We start from the raw sequence: 19,908 nt of genomic DNA on the forward strand, positions 1-19,908 counted from the left end.
GATTCCAAGTGTTTCCCTATCTGGACGACTGGCTCCTGACTGCCACCACCAGGCATCTACTAATGGACAACCTCAAAGCCACCATCTCCTGGGTGCTACCCTGGGAATTACATTCAATTGGTCAAAGTCTGTCTTGCTGCCCTCTCAGCGCATAAGGTTCATAGGAGCAGAGATAGACTCAAAATTGATGCACGTTTTTCTTCCTACCGAAAGGATCCAAACTTTACAAGGCCAAGTTCAAGCCCTGATTTCAAGATCCAAAGCCCCAGCCAGGATGGTCCTACAAGTTTTAGGTTCGATGTCTGCCACGGTTCTTCTAGTTCCTCTGGCAAGATTGCACATGAGGATTCTTCAGTGGCTATTGTCAACTCAATGGTCCTTTCAGGACCTTCCCCTCAATCATCCCATTATGATTACAGAAACATGCAAACGGGACCTTCGCTGGTGGCTTCAGACATCCAATCTAAATCAAGGAAGTCCTTTTGTTATTCCCTCTCCAGTGGTCACCCTGACGACAGATGCCTCCCAGACAGGGTGGGGGGGGGCATTGTCTGGGCAGGTTAGTTCAGGGCTTCTGGCTTCCAGACGAAACTCTTCTCCACATCAATGTATTGGAGATGAGGGCTGTACTTCTGTCCCTACAGGCCTTACACAAGTTTCTCCCTCAGGGCATAATCGCCATCCACACAGACAACATGTCGGTGGTCTGGTATCTAAACAAACAAGGAGGGACCAGATCTTACCCCTTTGCAGAGAGGCCATGAGGGTGTGGGAATGGGCTGTAGCTACCAGCCGCTTCTTGGTAGCGACCCACATTCCGGAAATCAAATATATTGGCAGACAGATTAAGCAGAACAATTCTCTCTCCTCACGAGTGGTCCCTAAACGAAACAGTAGCAGCTCAGGTTTTCAGGAGATGGGGACGCCGTGCTGCGACCTATTTGCAACACCACTAAACACGAAGTGCAAAGGTTCTTCTCCTTGACTCCACATCAAGGGGAAGCAGCTATGGATGCTCTAGCACAACCTTGGCCAACAGGGCTACTTTATGCCTTTCCTCCGATTCCACTTCTCTCCAAAGTCATTCAAAAAGCTTCTCAATTGGGGTCCACAATGATACTGATTGCTCCATACTGGCCTCGTCAGGTATGGTTTCCTACCTGAAGAAACATGCGGTGGACGAACCTTGGACTTTAGATCTAACCCGGCATCTGCTAATTCATCAGTCGGGACGACAGCATCAGTCCCTACACTCCTTGAAGTTGACAGCTTGGCTCCTCCACTTCCGACTTTAGTCAGAAGTCACACATTAGACCGGAAGTTATTCACATTTTATCTTCAGCCCACAAACCCACCACTAAGAAATTGTACCTCAGTAAGTGGAAGAGGTTTGCTATCTGGGCTCAACTCAGGGCTTAGACCCTATCACTGCTCCAATCCCAGAGGTTTTGAAATTCTTAACATCCCTGTTTAATCAAGGATCTTCTGTCTCTACTATTAAAGTCCAACTAGCGGCTATCTCTAAATTCCACGAATCCATGGATCCTCCATTGATGAGCAGCAGACTATGCAAAACTTTCATTAAAGGTGCGGGCCTGTTAAGACCCCCAGTTTTTCATCCTGTGCCTCCGTGGGATCTTGATTTGGTGCTTCGTGCATTAACATCTTCCCTTTCGAACCGGCTGCTACATGTGAGTTAAAATATCTGTCTTGGAAAACTGCCTTCTTAGTTGCAATTACTTCTGCAAGAAGAGTTTCAGAGCTTCAAGCCCTGTCTATTAAACCACCGTACTTGATTTTCCACAAGGATAGAGTATCACTTAGGCCTAATCCATCCTTTGTCCCAAAGGTCTGTTCTAATCTCTGTCTCCAACAATCTCTAGAGCTACCAGTTTTCTTCCCAAAATTCTCCAATGAAGCAGAATACACTCTCCATAAATTGGATGTTCACAGGCAATTGCTTCTATTTAGACAGGACTCAGCAATTTCGTAAGTCAGACCAGTTGTCTGTGTCCTTCTCAGACAATAAATTGGGTAAAACCATCACAAAAGCTACTATCTCCAAATGGATTAGAGATTGTATAACTCAGGCTTATTCTTCTTGAATAAGCAACTTACAACATCTATCAAAGCTCACTCTACCAGAGCTATGGCGACTTCTATAGCTTTTCATTCCAAGCTCGCTATATCGGAGATTTGTGCTGCGGCTACTTGGTCCAATCCGCACACTTTTATTTCCCACTATAAATTGGATGTGGCATCTAAAGGGCGAGCATCATTTGGTTCCACGGTACTCAGGAGTGTTTTCCAGTGAGCCACCCAGGATTCAGGTGCTAGGACGCTGTCCCATCAGTCAGAATGTAGGCGAGATAGGATCACATAACATCTTTTAGTTATGTACTCACCATAACTTCAGATGTTTGGGATCCATCTCGCCTACATTCCTAATACCCACCCTCCTTCCCCCTGCCTTGGAGATCAGAAGAGATTGAACGGTTTTGAGTTCTACTGTTTTATCTTGTTTCATCTGACGATGTTATATAAGCAGTGCGTGCATGTGTGCATGTATGCGGACAAACTAGATCTGGGGGACTGGTAGTGGTGCATCCTGGGATATAGTAAGCTCAGCCAATAAGAGACTTCGCTCTTTGGCATAAGCGTGCCGAGTCGGAGCCGAGGGATCGGCTCCGAACCCATCAGTCAGAATGTAGGCGAGATGGATCCCAAACATCTGAAGTTATGGTGAGTACATAACTAAAAGTTTTCCTCCTAGAGGAGCTGCCAGCAAGGCAAAGTCCGGCAGCTGAAGACACAGGTCATTGGGTCTGTTTCCGAAAGGACTGACCCCTGCCCTCCCCAGCAGAAAGGGTAGAAGAACTCAAAGTCCTAGAAGTAACAGGGCCCTGAGAGGAAGCCCTACCTCTACCACGCCTCGACCTGCCCCTAGATTGATAATCCGAAGAGGGGAAAGACCATCCCTTAGCAGGCCAATTTCTACTGAACTTAGGGGGCTGAACCTGTAAAAAGTCCTTAACCGTCTGCATAGACTTAGCTTTTTCCTCCATTTTTTCAAAACTGACTCTACTGGAGGGCCAAAAGAACATCAGATTGCAGAGGAGCATCCATAATTCGAGCCTTAACATGCTCTGACAAGGTCTGATCTTTAAGCCAGGCATGCCTCGAACAACTGAACTAGTAGCAGCCACCCTGGAAGAAGCCTGTAAAGCATCAAAACCACACTGCAAAGAATGCTTACCAACTTGGTCTGAAGCATGCACTAAATCCTGAAGCTCCTTACATTCAATACCTTCAGCTAAAGCATCTACTTTACATTTCAATTGGCCCAGCAAATAATTTTGATACCTGAGCATATGAAACTGACAATTTAAAGCTCTCATAGCCAAAGTAGAAGAGGTATACAGTTTTTTACCCCACCTATCCAGGGCCCTAGCATCCTTGTCCAGAGGAACTGGATTCTTAACCACAGAAGCCCTAACACCTTTGGGGCCTTGAGTAATAGTTTCTGGATCAGCCCTAGGACTCTCATATAAGTACTTGTGAGCTTCCGGAACCCTGTAATATCTATCTGGTTTAATCGGGGCGGGAGGCAGAGAATCTGGGTTAAGGGCAGCCTCAGAAAACACATCCTGAACAACATCCAGTACAGGAGGAATAGCCAAGGGCCTATGCTGAGGCAAAAACAAGAATTCTCTAAGCCTTTTACGAGAATCAGAATAATCCTGGCCTTCCCATTTGAAATGTTCCCTCATGGAATGCAAAGTCTCAGAGAAAGAAAAATCTTCTGGAGGGGACGCAGAGGGAGTAGTGTCCTCAGCCTCCGAATCAGAATAGGGAGGGAAATCCTGAAGTTCTTCCACAGAAGAATCTGACTCATTGGAAGACTGAACCAAACCCTCCAACTTTGTCTGTACCCTGGGCCTCTTCTCAGGGGGGGGCATAGAACCCCTAATTAAAGTTATCAAATCTTCAGCCATCTTTAACATGTGCTTCCTAGGAGCTGGACTCTGGGGACTAGCACCAGCAGGGGCAGACTTAGACTTAGAATGGCTTTTGCTTTGAGAAGGAGGAGGCCTAACTACCCTATGAGGGGAGGGAACCACCGACATCTGAGAAGCACCTTCAGCCTGGCCTAACACAGGAGAAGTCACTTCCTGTAGTAACAAAGGCTCCCCTTGAGACTCAGGTAAACTTTCAGAAGGAGCCGCTGAAGTATTCGGTGGTTCTACAGAACCGGCGTCCGGAGTGGACGACTCATCCTGTTTGGACCGCAAAGCCTTCTCTTTGCGTTTCTTAGAAGAACCAGGCGTCTGAGAATCTGACGGCATGTTGTAATTACAACGTTTACCAAACACAAGCCTAGCACAGTCCAACCGACGTTTAATAGTACGCTTGTTAAAAGTAGCACAAAAGCGACACCCAACCACGTCGTGCTCAGGCCCTAAACAAGGAATACAGAGTGAATGGTAATCCCTATGAGGAATCTGTTTCCCACAAGAAATACAGTTATTAACTTTTTCTGACATCCGTCAATACTGAGGCAAGAAAAAGACAAAAGTGTCCCCAACGGGGTACTTAGCCCAACTTGGTCTACAGTCTGAAACTCAAAAACCGACAATTCCAGAACGCCGAACGGCACTTGCAAAAGGCTGCTTCTGCTTAGGACCACGCGGCAAGAAAGACAGAGTATATGGCGTCGGTCATGCGCATTTGTACTGGTACGTACTGACGTCAGTCTCGGGCGCCGATGACCGACGCCGGTTCTAGCCCTTTGGTATTCGGGCCGATTGTGGACAGCGGACTACCCATATGTAAGGACTGCAGCAATGGGAGACGAAGAACATCTAATTGTACATTTTGTATATTTATACAGCAAGGTGATAGTTTTTATTGCCCTTATTTAAAGAAGATCATTATAGTTTTTATTGCCCTTACTTAAAGAAGATCATTAAAACCAGTGCAGGGGTGACTATAACACTACAAAAGCAATTTACAAGGCACAGTGCAATGAATGTGATGCATTCTATGTGGGCAAGACTGTAAATAAACTCAAGCGTAGGATTTCATGTCATTTGTCAGAAATCTGCTCTAGATGTAAAAATAATGCACTAGCCAAACACCTTTCTCTTCATAAAAGACAGACAGGTTTTAAGTTCCAGATCCTGGATCGCATAGACATGGGTGATCTTGAAGGAGACATCCCGAATACTCTGGAGAAACATGAACTCATGTGGCAATTAAAGCTGAACTATTTTAGGAAGCCTCGACTAAACTATTACTGTTCAATTAAAAGTGCACTGGAACTTAGAAAATTGCCACATTGTTTACATGACTAATTGCATTTTATTTTATTTTATTCTACAAATTGGTTTTAAATACCATTTTAAATCAGTTGAAATTTAAGTGTGTATTTTGTTTCCATCATACATACATTTTTTCTGGTTATTTTTTCCACTTTATTCAAAATAATGTGTAATAACAATACTAACTAATTATACAATTATATATATTTTTATAGATTGTCTTTAGGATTCTTGAACACAGACCTGAAGAAGTCTAGAAAAACGAAAGCGATCTTTGTTAATAGGTTATGAAAATAAAAATAGATTTTTACATGCAAAATGTATATGTATATATTTATACATATTTTTTGATTGCCAAATGAACTAAGGTTGATATATTTCCAGCCATGTAGTATATTGTCTTGGATTAAATCAGAGACTTAATAATCTACTTAAATAATCTGGTTAAAAAAGAGGTACCGCATCATTATACATTTTATTTAAAGCAAATAAGAGTTCTATGTTGTTATGACAGCTACTAAGTAGGGCAGGACCAGCTCGAATGTCACACTGATGGGGGAAGGGATGTGAATTTAACATGTGTACCAATAACACTGTTTTACAGCACAATAAACCACTCCCATGCCCGAAAAATATATATACACATATATATATAAAAAGATTGTGAGGAAATTATTACTCTATTTTTGTTTTACTTGGATCGCACGTCTGTGTACTTAATAAAGGATTTTCGACTGGAAACAGGCTGCCTGCCTTGCTTGGATTACTTTCTAATACTTAGTAACGCTGCACAATTATATATTTTCTATTATTATTTTTTGTTTTGTTTTGACTTAAGACGAGTTTAAGTTTGCTAGTTCTACTACTACTGTCTGATCTGATTAATATACAGTGATTAACTAGAAATATATGGACGGAAAATATTCCACACAGAGAAGTTTCTTACACTGTTTTCTTTTTGTACCCACTACACTTTAGTGGGTTGCTTTGAGACTTGAGGGATACCACGGAGATTACTTGTTTTTTATTTATATAAATGTAAGACTGCCTTCTGTCATATGTGGAAATTTCATAAAGATGTTGGAAGAAGAAGAGGAAAAAAAAAAGAAAGGCTTGGTTACCAACCCCCCCCCCCCCCCAAGACAGTCAGACAGTTCAGCAAGAGCAACCTAACTGTTTGGAAATGTGGAAGGTGCCCTGAGGCTTTGGAAGCTGGCTGGCTGTTGCATCCTTCACAGGATATAACCTATACAAGCTTAGGCTACTGAAGCAGTGATCAATATGATCATCATCTGTCTGCCCAATTTCTAAAATACAAATCTCATTCTCTCTAAAAGAGCAGTTACGGAAACATACTTCCAGACTCATGTTTACATTTTCCATATATCATACAAAGCAAAAAAATACCTTTTCCAGTGCAATTCTGGCATGTGTTTCGTAAACCTCTACAGTAAACTCTGTACGAATTCCCTGCACCTGCAAATCACAAGTAAAGTGTTACTTCGGAGCTCACATTACAAGAGTAAAATGCAAATATATGAAAACATATACACATTCTACAGTCAATCTGACTCCTTGAAATGTTATGTTTTACAGACAGTGTAACCAAGAAAATGGCTAAACAACACACCTGATACACTTGTAATAGGCGACTATCGTCAGGCACACTGACGTCCCGCTCACCAGGCTGAACAAGGAGAAGGTCACGGTGAGCTGCCTGTCGGGCACTAGGCTCCGCCACATAACACAAGCACTCAGGTCACTCCAAGGCAAGTACAAATATGACTCGGTCATTGTCCATGCTGGTGTGAATGACCCGAGACGTACCTCCCTAGACTACATGAAGAGACATAGAGGAGCTCTCTGAGCATGTAGCCCACACCTGTATGACCCTGACCTTGAGTAACATCTTACCCTCACCAAGAATGATGCCACAATATGAAGACAAGATGATCAATTTCAACAATTGGCTTAAGTATTGGTGTCATTCAAAGGGGATCCAATGCCTGTCAGCCTCGGATGACATGCTCGACAAGCCACGATGCTTTGCTAGGGACGGCTTGCACCTGTCACCCTGGGCTTTTGGATATTGGCAAAGGCTCTTGGCTTCACCCATAGTGCCTTTTTTTAGGCAAGGCTCAAAAGACAAACCCACCTCCATAGGTATCACAAGGGATAAGAAACTAAGAGTAATGCTACTCAACGCCAGAAGTCTAAACCTCAAGATGCATGCACTCGAAACTCTCCTTAGCATGGAGAACATCGATATCTGTGCAGTAACAGAAACCTGGTTCAAGGCTCCCAAGAGCACCCCAGCACTACCTGGTTATACCTCATACCATGCTTTCGGCCCCAAAACTTGGACCGAACCACAAAAGGAGGGGGAGTATCAATATTCGTCAAAGATACCCACACCTCCAGGTTGGTGGCAGAGCACGAAGCATCAGAGACTATCCCATGTGCAACTAACAGTGGGTAAAACTGCCTTCCAGTTTATAGCCTGCTACAGACAACCCTCCCATACACAGGAACCCCACTCGGCCTTCCTGAGAACACTGGAAAATATGAAGGTCTCTCCAAACACCATTATATTGGACAACTTCAACTACTCAAACATAGACTGGGAGCATTACTCTAGCTCCAACACCCTAGCCCAAAGGTTCCTAGAATTTATAAACTAAAATGCTATGGAACAACTTGTTACCACTCATACAAGAGGAGAAAACATACTGGACCTGATCATCACCAACATGGGGACTCTATGCTCCAGACCAGAAGAGTATCCCTCACTGGTAAGATCAGACCATAAACTAATCTCACTGGATAGTCACATCCCGACCCCACCCCCTGCCCAGAAAACCACAGTGAAAAACTTCTCTAAAGCAAATTTCACACTCCTCAAAACCAAGGTGGAATCCTTCAAAGCTCCCGAGCCTGTGGAAAACAGGGCCCAGACCGCAGAATCCTTTATAAACGCATTCTATGAACACCTTCAGGAATGCATGGATCATGCAATCCAAAATAAAACCAAGACCCAATCCTCCAAAGGCAGACGTCCTGTCTGGTGGACCCCAGCCATAAACAAACTATACAATAGAAGGAGGAAGCTACTACATGACAGAGCAAAATCCCAAAAAGGGAAGGCATCTCTGATCAGTATTAGCAAAAAACTATGGCCACTCATAAAATCGTCTAAGGCCAGCTTTGAGAGAAAAATTGCACAGGACACTAAGGATAATCACAAGGCTTTCTTTAGTTATGTTAGGAACCTGGGTGGGAATTCCCAGATATGCTCAGAATTACTCCAAAATGACAAAAAATACATCGAACCCGTAGACATTGCCAACATCCTAGCTGACAGGTTCAGCGCAAACTTCTCTCCCCCCCCACACCAAAAGGGCAAATATCTATCCCAGAGTGCTGCCCCCCTGACATCTCAGATGCTCAGGTAAGAGCCGCCCTCTCCAAAGCAAAAAACACAGCATCAATGGGACCAGACGGTGTCTCGGGCTGCGTCCTGCATGAACTCCAAGAAGAGCTAAACCCAAACATAAAACTACTGTTCAATCTCAGCCTTACTACAGGATATGTACCCAAAGAGTGGCGTACAGCAACAGTGGTCCCTCTCCACAAAGGTGGTGCTCAACAGATCCTGGAAACTATCGCCCCATAAGCCTGACTAGCTTGGTCTGCAAAGTTATGTAAAGGATCATCATGGACCTCATAAATAAAGATACTGGGGACTTACAGACACTGGATCCTACCCAGTTCGGCTTTGTTAAGGGCAGATCCTGCCTCTTAAACCTGGTCGATTTCTTTGAAACAGTCACCAAGGCCATTGACGAGGGGAAGGTGGTCCACACAGCCTACCTGGACCTCGCAAAAGCCTTCGATACAATACCCCACTTGGGCATTATAGATAAGCTCACCAGCTTAAATATAAACCCCTATGTCACTAGATGGTTTGCAAACTGGCTCAAGGACAGAATACACATGGTTAGAATTGCTGAAGCCCTGTCAGACTCCAAACCAGTTACAAGTGGCATCCCACAAGGCTCAGTCCTGGGACCTCTCTTGTTCGGTATATATTTCTCGGAGGTACAGGCCAACACGGAAGGACTGTAGCTGACCAAGTTCGCAGATGACTGCAAACTGGGTGCCATAATAGACTCTCCAGCCGACACAGGCATCCTCCAAAAGGGCCTCATAGAAACAAGACAACTGGTGCCAGAGCCATGGCCTCAAGCTAAACGCCAAAAAGTGTATAGTCATCCCCTTTAGCAAAAACAAAGTGCCCACAAATTATCACATAGGTGGTAATCCATTAAGTACAGAAGAAGTAATTAGGGACATGGGGACCCAAGTTGATAGCAATCTCTCATTTGACAACCACGTGGCCAAAGTGGTTAGAAAAACATTTTATACAGCCCACCTAATCATGAAGGGATTCACATCTAGATCAGGGGAGGTCATCGTGCCTCTTTACTCATCCCTCATCAGGCCCATAATTGAGTACAATGCCCCTTTTGGGATGTACCTTACCAGACACCTGCAGCAACTGGAAAGACCCCAAAAGTACCTCACCAAAAGGATCAAAGGGCTCAAACAGATGCCATATGCTGCCCGGTTAAAGAAACTCCAGCTCTACTCAGTGGCATACCACCTGCTCAGTGGCGATCTGTGCCTGACGTATAAAGCCATGTCCAACCCGGAATTAATGGACATGCTGCACCTCAGAAAATCCAAATCCCATCGAGCTACGCGCTCGAGAGACTTGAACCTCAGCACTGAAATAAATAGGACATGCTGGAGGGACAGATTCATAACCCAGAGGCTCCCTTCACTCTGAAATAAAATCCCAGTCCAGGTTAGGCAGAGTCCCTCATTGACTCTCTTCAAGAGGAATCTTGATGAGTGGATGGGAGATCGTAGGTTTACCCCAGGTATCACTTCTGCGTCACTGTTAGAGGCACAGTATACTAACCTCGAAAAAGGGCATAGCAAAATTAATTTAAAATGGGTGGCGAAAGCCAAACACAATCTGGCTAGGCTTATAAATGCCCTAGGGCAGATAGCCTAGTATGAACCTATGAACCTAAGAAAATCTGAATTTAACCAAGTCAATGTTCTTCAGTGTATTCTACACCTTTCAGTTGTGTTAGAAAGTAAAACTGTGCAAGTACATTCACAATAACTGCAGATGCTCAGCAGAATCACTATTGTGGTATTCAAAATGTATGACATTATATGCAAACAGATATCTGACAAGCTTAACTTACTTCTGATTTCTGTCTTTTATCATATTATCACCCTGGTGAACTTGTATGGCTATACTGTGTGCAGTCACAGATCTGTATGCAAGTTCTCTATACTGTATGCACAGATCTGCACATAAGTTATATTTCCAATTATGATGATTTACGTTTTTTTATTATTTTTTTTTTTTTTTGCACTTCATTTTGGGGGAACAAATTGCAAATTAACATTTTCTGCTCTGCATTACTGCCTGAAAATAAAGACAGCAGATACTATAATACATGACAGAAAAAATATGTCTGCCTGATTAACAAATCCTTGAAAAAAAATATTTTGCATAGAAAAACAAAATCAATATTTTGGCTGCATTATTTGCTGACAATGCTTTGCTTAAAAACATAACTGAAAATAATTTTTCTTTGCTGCATAAACAGAATGCCTGCCTTTTACTTCAGCTGCAGAAAAATGAGTAGTTTACCATATAGCAGATTCACTGCAAGTGCCAGATGCAGTGTATTATGTAATCACTGATTACCATACTGACAGCACAACTGAAGTTTTAGCTGTAGTACAATAATTAATGAACACTTAGCATACTACTGGTTTCATTACCCCTTTTTAAACACCTTTACTGAATTATCACTTAAAACATAGATAAAAGTACAGTTTTAGTTATTTATTCATTTGAAATTTGTTGACCGGGCTAGTCCAGCTGACCTGACACCCTTTTTCAGTGGAGGCCCAAGGAGAAAAGCTCCACAGATAACATACATAGAAAGTATAGTACAGTATAAAAAAGTTATCAAATAGTTTGCATTTAAAAAGAATTGTTGTGTAAAATCTTACCATAACCACAGAAGTCTTTCTCTTCCATGTTGCAGTATTCTAGTTGAGAGATTTCGTGCCCTCAGGCGTCTCATACGTTGGCTCCTATACAAAAACTTCAGCTTGGCTGTTGTAGTGTGCGTGACGTCAGACATACGGCTTCATAAACCACGGGCCTTAAATGTGATGTCTGCATGCACAATCCTCAGACCTTGAAGGCCAGCAGGTAGAGAAGGTGGCCCAGCAGGAAGAATGCCAGTGGGGACAGGTGTGCGACCTTGGTGTCTTTCAGAAGCACAGATGGATCCACGTCTTAGCTGGGACTAAAGGAGAAAGCATTGGAGGTAATGGTGGGTGGGATGGAATACTGCAACATGGAAGAGGACATCTATGGTTATGGTAAGATTTTACACAACTATTCTACGTCCTTCTATTCATATGTTGCAGTTTTCTAGTTGTGGGAGAGTGCCACAGCTTAGATGGATGAGAGGGTGGTGGATGCTGAAGAGGATTCTACAAAGCCCTGTAGGATTCCCCTGCAAATTCTGCCCATGCTCTGGAAACTTGGTCAAGTTTGTAATGTTTGGTGAGAACATGGCTAGTGGACCATGTGGCTGCTTCCATAATGGATGTTGTGTCCAGTCCTTTTATGAAAGCCTTGGAGGTGGCCACAGCCCTAGTGAAATGGGCCTTTGCTCCCACTGTTTTTTTTTCCCATGATGGGAGTAACAGAGACAGATAGTTTTTCTAATCCAGCATGTGATGGTTTGTTTAGAGACTGCCTTGCCCAGGGCTCTGAGGTGAAAGGAAACAAAGAGCTGCTTAGATTTCCTAATGGTTTTGGTTTTGTGCAGGTAGAATCTTAGTTGCCTGTGTACATCCAAGGAGTGCAGTATCTTCTCCCCTTCATTAGAGGGAGAGGGGAAGAAAGTGGGTAGGTGGAGAGACTGTTTTACAGACAAGTCATTGACCACCTTGGGCATAAAAGGAGGGATTAGTCTGCAGGGTGACTCTGTCTTTGTGGAAGGTGGCGTAGGAAGGGCAGGCCATTAAGGCCTGCAACTCTGACACCCTTCTGGCTGAAGTGATAGCCACCAGAAGGACCATTTTCCATGTGCACATCTGTAGGGAAGTCGTCCCAGCCAGTTCAAAAGGTTAGTTTTCCAGGATGTAGTTCAAGTCCCAGGGCGGAGGGATAGGTTTCTTTGGTGGTCTCATGTGTAAGACCCCTTTAAGGAAGAGCTTTACGTCAAGCCTGGCTAGCAAGGGAGGATCAAGGGGCAAGCAGGCTACTAAAGCAGAAAGGTGTACTTTCACTGAAGAGTAGGAAAGTCCACTTTTAATCAACTGACACACAAGTGAAAACAAGGGGGGCATCTGCTGAGCAAGGGTCCCTTTCCTTGTCCAGACACCACTTTGTAAATCTTTCCCACCTAGCTAGGTAAGATTTTCTTATGGTAGGTTTCCTTGCCTCCCTCAGGACTGAAAGCACGTCCTGGCTAGCAAGGGTGGATCAAGGGGCAGACAGGCTGATTTAGCAGAAAGGTATACTTTCACTGAAGAATAGGAAAGTCCGCTTTTAATCAACTGACACACACAAGCAAGAACAAGTGGGGCATCAGCAGAGCAAGTGTCCCTGTCCTTGTCCAAACACCAACTTGCAAATCTTTCCCAGTTAGCTAGGTAGGATTTTCTGGTGGTAGGTTTCCTTGCCTCCCTCAGGACTGAAAGTACATCCTATGAGTAGTGGTGTCTGAAAGGGATCAAAAGTTTATTACCCACAGAGACAGGGATAACATCTGCAAGTGTAGGTGGAGAAAAGTTCCTTTGTCTTGTGTCAGTAGGTCCACCTTGTAGGGTAACTTGAAGTGATTGCCCTTGGCTAGATTGAGAAGAAGGGGGAATCAGTGCTGCCTTAGCCAGTAAGGAGTCACTAACAAGATTTTTGGTTTGTCCTTCTGGATTTTCAGGAGGACTTTCTGAATCAATGGAAAGGGGGAGGGGGGAGGCATAAAGAAATTTCCCCTCCCAATTGATGTTTAGTGTCCACTCTCCATGCTACAGGGGAATAGGTCTGAGCAGAAGGTCTGCAGCTGCCTGTTCTGGGGGAAGGCAAGCAAGTCAATTTGTGGAGAACCACACCGGTGGACTACATCTAGGAAGACCCCCCCCCCCGGGGTCCAGCATCCATTTGTGCTGTGGAGAGGAAGTCCTGTTTAGGAGACCTGCTTGCTTGGTGTCCTGCAAAGGGATGTAGGTCACCCGCAAGACCAAGATGTGGCGAGAGGCTAGGTCCCATATCAGCAGGGTCAGCCTGCACAGCTGACAGGCCTTTGTTCCTCCCTCTTTGTTGAGGTACCACATAACAGAGGTATTGCCTGTCATTATCCGGAGCACCCCTGGTACAAGAAGAGGAATAAAGGTCTTTAGAGCTAGGAAGACTGCTGTCATTTCCCCAACACTGATGTGCTTGGCCTGTAGAGAAGTGTGCCACTTTTCTTGAACCTTGTAGGATGCCAGTGTTGCTCCCTCAACCTGAATATGAGGCATCTGTATGCATTGTTTGGGTTGGGGTGGGGGTTGCAGTGGGAAGTCCTGGGTTTAGTTGGACTTGCTGGATCCACCAACTGATTTCTGTCTTTAGACAGGGAAGGAGGGGAATAACCTGTTCTAAGTGATGTAGTTGTTGGGAACCAAATGTTTTTGAGGTACCACTGTAGCTTACAGAAGTGCATTCTGGCCAGGGGTAGTATGGGGATGGTTGCTGCCATCAAGTCCAGGAGATGAAGAAATTGCCTTGCCGTCACCTTCTGGGAGTGAAGGGTTTCCTGAAGTGGGAAGTCAGGGACAGAACCTTGTCCTGTGAAAGGCCTTCATTTTTGTCCATTCTTATTCTGCAGCCTAGGAAAATCTGGTCCTGGCCTGGGTTCAAGGAGGACTTTGGGAGGTTGATGGTAAACCCTAGATTTTGCAGAGAGGACATGGTGAAGTACAGATGTCTGGAGAGGGTTTCTTTGGACTTTGCTAGTATTAGGATGTCGCCCAGACATGGTAAATGTGGATTCCCTGAGTTCTGCATAAGACAATGGCTGGGGCTAGGCACTTTGTAAAGACTCGGGGGCAGTGGATAAACCAAAGGGCAAGGCAGTAAATTGGAAATGAGAGGAAGTTCCAGAGAAACGCAAGAATTGTCTGTGGGAAGTCCTGATGGGTGTGTGTAGGGAGGCTTCTTTTAGGTCCAGGGTGGCCATAAAGGGCTTGGCTGGAATAAGAGGCACCAGAGTGGGGAGTGACAGCATTTTGAAGGACGGTGCCTGAAGGTGTAGATTTAGAAAGGAGAAATCTAAGATTGGTCACTAGGGGCCATTTTTTGTGGGGACCAACAAGAGACGGGAGTAGAATCTCTTTCCTTCCTGTCTTGAGGGGACAGGTTCTATGATGCCTAGTTTTAGCAGGTCTGACAAAACTTGTGGTAGGAGACGAATTTGTTTTTTTTTGGGGAAAAGGAATACCTTTCTTGGGTGGTTTTTCTTTCCAGGATAGGAAGTACCCTTTCTGCAAAAAGGATAGGACCCATTGGTCTGTGGTGATGGACTGTCAGAGGTGGAGACAGTGGGGAAGGTGGGCAAGACACATTACTGGGACCTCCTCTGTCCTGAAAGGGTTGTCTGGGCCGAGGAAGTGGTGTAGTAGCTCTGGACGTGGTAGGTCTTCTAGCTCCTTTTCTAGATCTGGAAGAGGAAGCAGCTGTCTGTGGAGGGTTACGTCTTACAAAAGTGGTTTTCTCAGGGTAGTTCCTGTAATACTTGGGAATGGGGAACACCAGCAGATGTTTGATGTCCTATAATTCTTTACTTTTTTCCTGCAGATTCTTGAAGAGGTCTACAGATTGTTTTCCAAAAAAAAAAAAAAAAATTGTGATCCAGGGAGGCGTCCAAGATAGGTAGATTCTGTAGTCTCAGCCAGGAATATCTCCTGAAAACAGAAACTGATGCTGCAGAGCGGGGAGATGCTTCTGCAGCATTCTAGCTGCATCTAATGGAGTGCCTGGCTAATTGCTGAGCAAAGGGCAGTTTGGAGGTAATGTCAGCCTTAATGGGACTGTCAGGTATAGAAGCCAGCATGGAGAAGGCTTGAGACACTAAGTCTAGAGCACACGGGTCTATATTAAATCATCAAATGCTTAGAAAAGCGAATAATGATTTATTGACCCCATGTAAGCGAAAGCTTACAAACTTGAACACTTAGAACAGCGATTAAAATCACTGTTCCAAAAAAAAAAAAAAAAAAAAAAAACACTTAAAAAGAAAGTGGAGGGCTTTGCCCCCCACACCCCCTACTTAAATATACCAACTCTGAGATCGCACTACAGTGATGAAAACAGCAAAGTAATGGACGCGGCCAAGCGATTTCATTCCCAGGGAAAGAATTTGTTTATATGCCACTTTGTCTTTTTGCCTTTTCGTCTTTTCAAGTTCGAACAAGACGCATTCGATAGAATGCGTCTTCTGTCATCTAATAGGAACCCAAGCACAATTAGTCATGTGCGTCTGATAATTTATGGCTCTGAAACCCAAAGCAGAGAATGTGTATACCTCCTTTCCCATCCTATCCATATATTTGCTTTCTTTATCAGTGGGTAGGGGGGAGGCAGAAGGCAGCAGTCTAGACTGTTTATCAGGAGCGGTGGCAATCGCAACTGGGTCCGCTAAGGGTGGTTTAACTAGGAATTTTTGCTCTGGCACTATGAGCGGTCAGGGCACTTAGGGGCCAGAGGCTGGGAATATGGGGCCTTAGGAGGCTGAACTAAAGGCATTCAAGTAAGCAGGTTGAACCGGAGGGACAGCTGAAGGGGAGGGTGATTCTAGATGAAGCAGCTCAAAGTACCTCTTTTGGGTGTCAGTCAATTAGGAAGTATCCCATTTGAAGTAATCTTTCATCTTGGTGATGGTCTCACCAAAGGTAATATCCTCAGGGGGAGAATCCCCTTCCACAGATTCATCATCAAGAGAATAATACTCCTGGGGAGAAGCAATCTGGGATGTATAAGAAATAGAATCCTCTGAAAAAGAAAAGGAAGAATCATGCTCTTCCACCCTAGTTTGACAGGTCATGGATGGGAGGAAAGAGGCAGATGCAGGCCTAGGGCTCAGTAAAGGCAGAGTAGTGGAGGCTGAAGGCCTAAGGGCCATAAAGGCCTGCATGAGAGAGGAAGTAAAGGTCTGTCACTCTGGTATGGCTTCTGGAGAGGAGGAGGTATGCTTGGTTTTCTGCTTCTTTTTGGCCAGGGTGGAAGAAGGAACCGACCTGGTGTCAGGTTTAGATGTCAATATTTCCGAAGTCTGGATCCCGATCGGAGGTACCACAGAAACTGGTTCCCCCTCGACATAGACGGTAGTCGGTGTCTGGGCAAGCTCCGAGGACGTGCTGGTCGTCGGCTGTGCAACGGCTTCCTCAAAGGACGTTGTTGAAGTCGATGGATCCGCCGACTGCTCCTCAACTCCTAGATCGGCAGTTGGCGGGGTGTCGGGAAGCAAAGCGGCAGGCGAGGAAGGCCTAGGAATCTTGGCCTTCTTTCCCAGAGGTTCAGATGTGGCCTCTGATGCAGGATCCATTCTAAGGGCTAACCGTTTAAGGCGCTGGTTTTCTAGGTAGAGGTTTAAAGCAGTCAGATGTCTGTGTAGGGTCTTCGGCACAAATGACTGACAAATTGAGCAAGAGGAATGGTTGTGTTCCCGGCCTAAGCAAAAAACACCCAACATGGGCATCTTTATGGGGTATTTGGCACCTGAAATGGCACTTTCCCTTTTTACCTGACATCAGCTAAAGGCTACAACAACCAAGCCTAAGGAATAACAATCGGAAAAACAAGAAAAAAATGGAAAACCAACGGGTTACTTAGCTTTATTGATGCAATTTCTGTGAAGGAACGATCATACCATGCATAGGTTGTCTGCGGCTGAAAAGTTCTGAGCGTGCAGACGTCACATTTAAGGCCCCTGGTTTATGGCCTTATGTCTGACGTCCCATACACGCTGCAACAGCCAAGCTGAAGCTTTTGTATAGGAGTAGATGTACGAGTCGCCTGAGGGCAGGAAATCTCACAACTAGAAAACTGCAACATAGGAAAAGAAGGACATCTAATAATGCAAAGGCATCAAGGTTATACACAAACTTGTATAGTCTTAACAAGAACACAGTCACTAAAGATATAGCTATGTCGGAACTCAGAACAAACATGTCAGAGTAGATAATTAGCACAGGTAGTCTGCACTAGTAACAAGTAGGATTTATAGTTAGTTGTTAAGTAAGGATGAGGAAAGATGGAGGGGGAGGTAGGTAGGTAGGAGAACACTGAGGAGGTGGAGTAGACAGTTAAGGAGGGTGTGTGCAGTGGCAGGTCCAAGTGCTTTTTAGAAATTTTTTAGTAGCAGTTTTGAATTGTTTAGGTTGCTTAATACATCTAATATCCAGTGGAAGTTTGTTCCAAGAGAAGGCAGGGGAGTAGGTATAAAGACTTTGTCCTATTTTACTTTTAGGTTGGTAGATTTGAAGTAAATTTTGTTCTGTGCTTCGGAGAGTCCTAGGTGGGGTGAAGAAAGAGACAAGTGAGGAAATGTTGGGACAGGAGGAGGGCAGATACGGGATGGAATGAATGATCTGCAGATAATTAGTAGTAGTAGACGGTGGGGAAATTTTAACCAGTTCAAGCTATTAAGAGAAAGATGGTGAGATTTAGAGTTGATTTGCAGCAAATATGGCAACTTTATTATAAGTAATTTCTAATTTGTTAAGAGAGTTTTGAAGGTTGGTGAGGGTTTGTGAGCTGTAAAGTAGGCTTAGCAGGAGGTAGGTATGGGAAAGGGGGATTATGACTTAAGTTTGACAGGATTTTTTTTGTTTCTGAAAAGACCACCAAGTTTTTGGTGTTTTTTTTTATGCAGCTGTAGACATGGAGGTCAAATCTGAGTTGGTCATCTATTATGATCTCGAAAAAGCTTAGCGTTTGATTCAACTGTGATAGTGTTGTTGAGAGATGAAACAGAGAAAGTAGATTTGAAGTGGTTTTGGCTTCTTGGTAGAAAAAGCAAGACTTTAGTCTTTTTAGTATTTAGGATTAACTGATTCTTAGAAAGACAGTTTGCGACGAATATGAAGGATTTTTGGGTAATGGTGTTTAGGTCAGACATGGTATCAGCAATAGTGATGACTGTAGAATCATTTGCATATTTTATGAGATGATTGTCGACAAAAGTACAGAGCAGATTAGTAAAGACATTGAAGAGGAATGGACCAAGAATGATCCTTGGGTAACTCCCATTTTGATGGGAAGAGGAGGGGAGAGTGCAGAGAGACATTTTACAGATTGCTGACGGTCAGTGAGGTAGCTAGAAAACCAGGAAATGGCTGAAGTGGAAAAATTAAGGTCAGACAGTTTGTCCAACAACAGGCGGTGGGAGACTGTATTGAATGCTTTAAAGAGAATGAGGAACAGGCATGACACTAGCTTGTTACTGTATGTACACACTTAATGATTACCATATTTACAACTATAGTGATCTTGTCATTTCTGATACCTGGTTTTCATTATTTACCAAAGGTTTTAAATTTGTGCCAAGTAGGGGTAGTAGTTTGGTTAACACCATTTTGGAATAAAGGAGTTTGGAAATAGAGGAGTACGGTTTTCTGTTTGCCTGGTATTTTGGGTTCGTTTGCCTTATTGTTAGTTGGCTCCTCTTTGGTTGTTTTCCCTGCCTGCTTGCTGGTTCGTTTGTGGATTCATTGTACTTTCAGCATTTCGTTTTGTTTAGCTTGTTACTGTCTCGAGCCAGAGAAATGGTGTTGATAAAAGATAGAAGAGCTGGGGATGTGCTATGCTTTGGACAAAAGCAGTGTTGTGTGGGGGTGAGTAGTAGTTCTTGTAATAGGTAATCCAGGATGTTTGTACATGCATTTTTCTAGTATTTTAGAGACAGATGATAAAAATTGCCACTGGCCTAAAGTTGGCAAATTTTGTGGAACTGCATCCTTTGTGTATGGGTAAGGTAAAGAATTGTTCTCAAATTGAGGGAACTCTGGATTCATTGATACAGTGGTTGATAAGTACGGAGACAAGAAGGGTTAGAGAGTTTGCTGCAATCAGGAGGAAGAATGGAGGTAGGTTATCAACAGAGGGTAAGAGCAGGGTTTCAACTTGAGAAGTAAAGATTTTATGTAACTGGTAGATAAAGGTTTAAGAGTGAAATCACTTGTGGATTTAGATGTGGTGGGAGGGTCAGAAAGGTTGGCAGCACTAGTCTCACAGTTGGTAGGATTTATCATTTTACTAATGGAGTCAATAAAGGAGGTGTTAAAGATGCATGCTGTTTCTTGGGGTGTATTGTTAGGGCAGGGGTTAGGAGATGAGGGGTTACCTGGATGCAAGATTTGGTTTATGGAGTGTTACAATCGGACAAGTGCGAGGTTGGTGGGCTGTTGCAGAAGTTCCTTTTGTCTTTGTTAATAT

General features: G+C 44.0%; 1 protein-coding gene across 1 annotated transcript in view; it reads right to left on the reverse strand.

The window, feature by feature from the left end:
- The window catches only part of LENG8 (leukocyte receptor cluster member 8), a 951,153-nt gene that overhangs the window by 287,055 nt on the left and 644,190 nt on the right, over positions 1-19,908 (reverse strand). Inside the window, exon 8 of the mRNA XM_044088951.1 lies at positions 6,729-6,797. Coding sequence (XP_043944886.1) covers positions 6,729-6,797 — 69 coding nt within the window. The remainder of the gene's footprint in view (positions 1-6,728; positions 6,798-19,908) is intronic.

The sequence above is a fragment of the Protopterus annectens genome, chromosome 1.part1 (assembly GCF_019279795.1).
Source record: "Protopterus annectens isolate FY-2018-M chromosome 1.part1, PAN1.0, whole genome shotgun sequence".
NCBI classification, from domain to species: Eukaryota; Metazoa; Chordata; order Ceratodontiformes; family Protopteridae; genus Protopterus; species Protopterus annectens.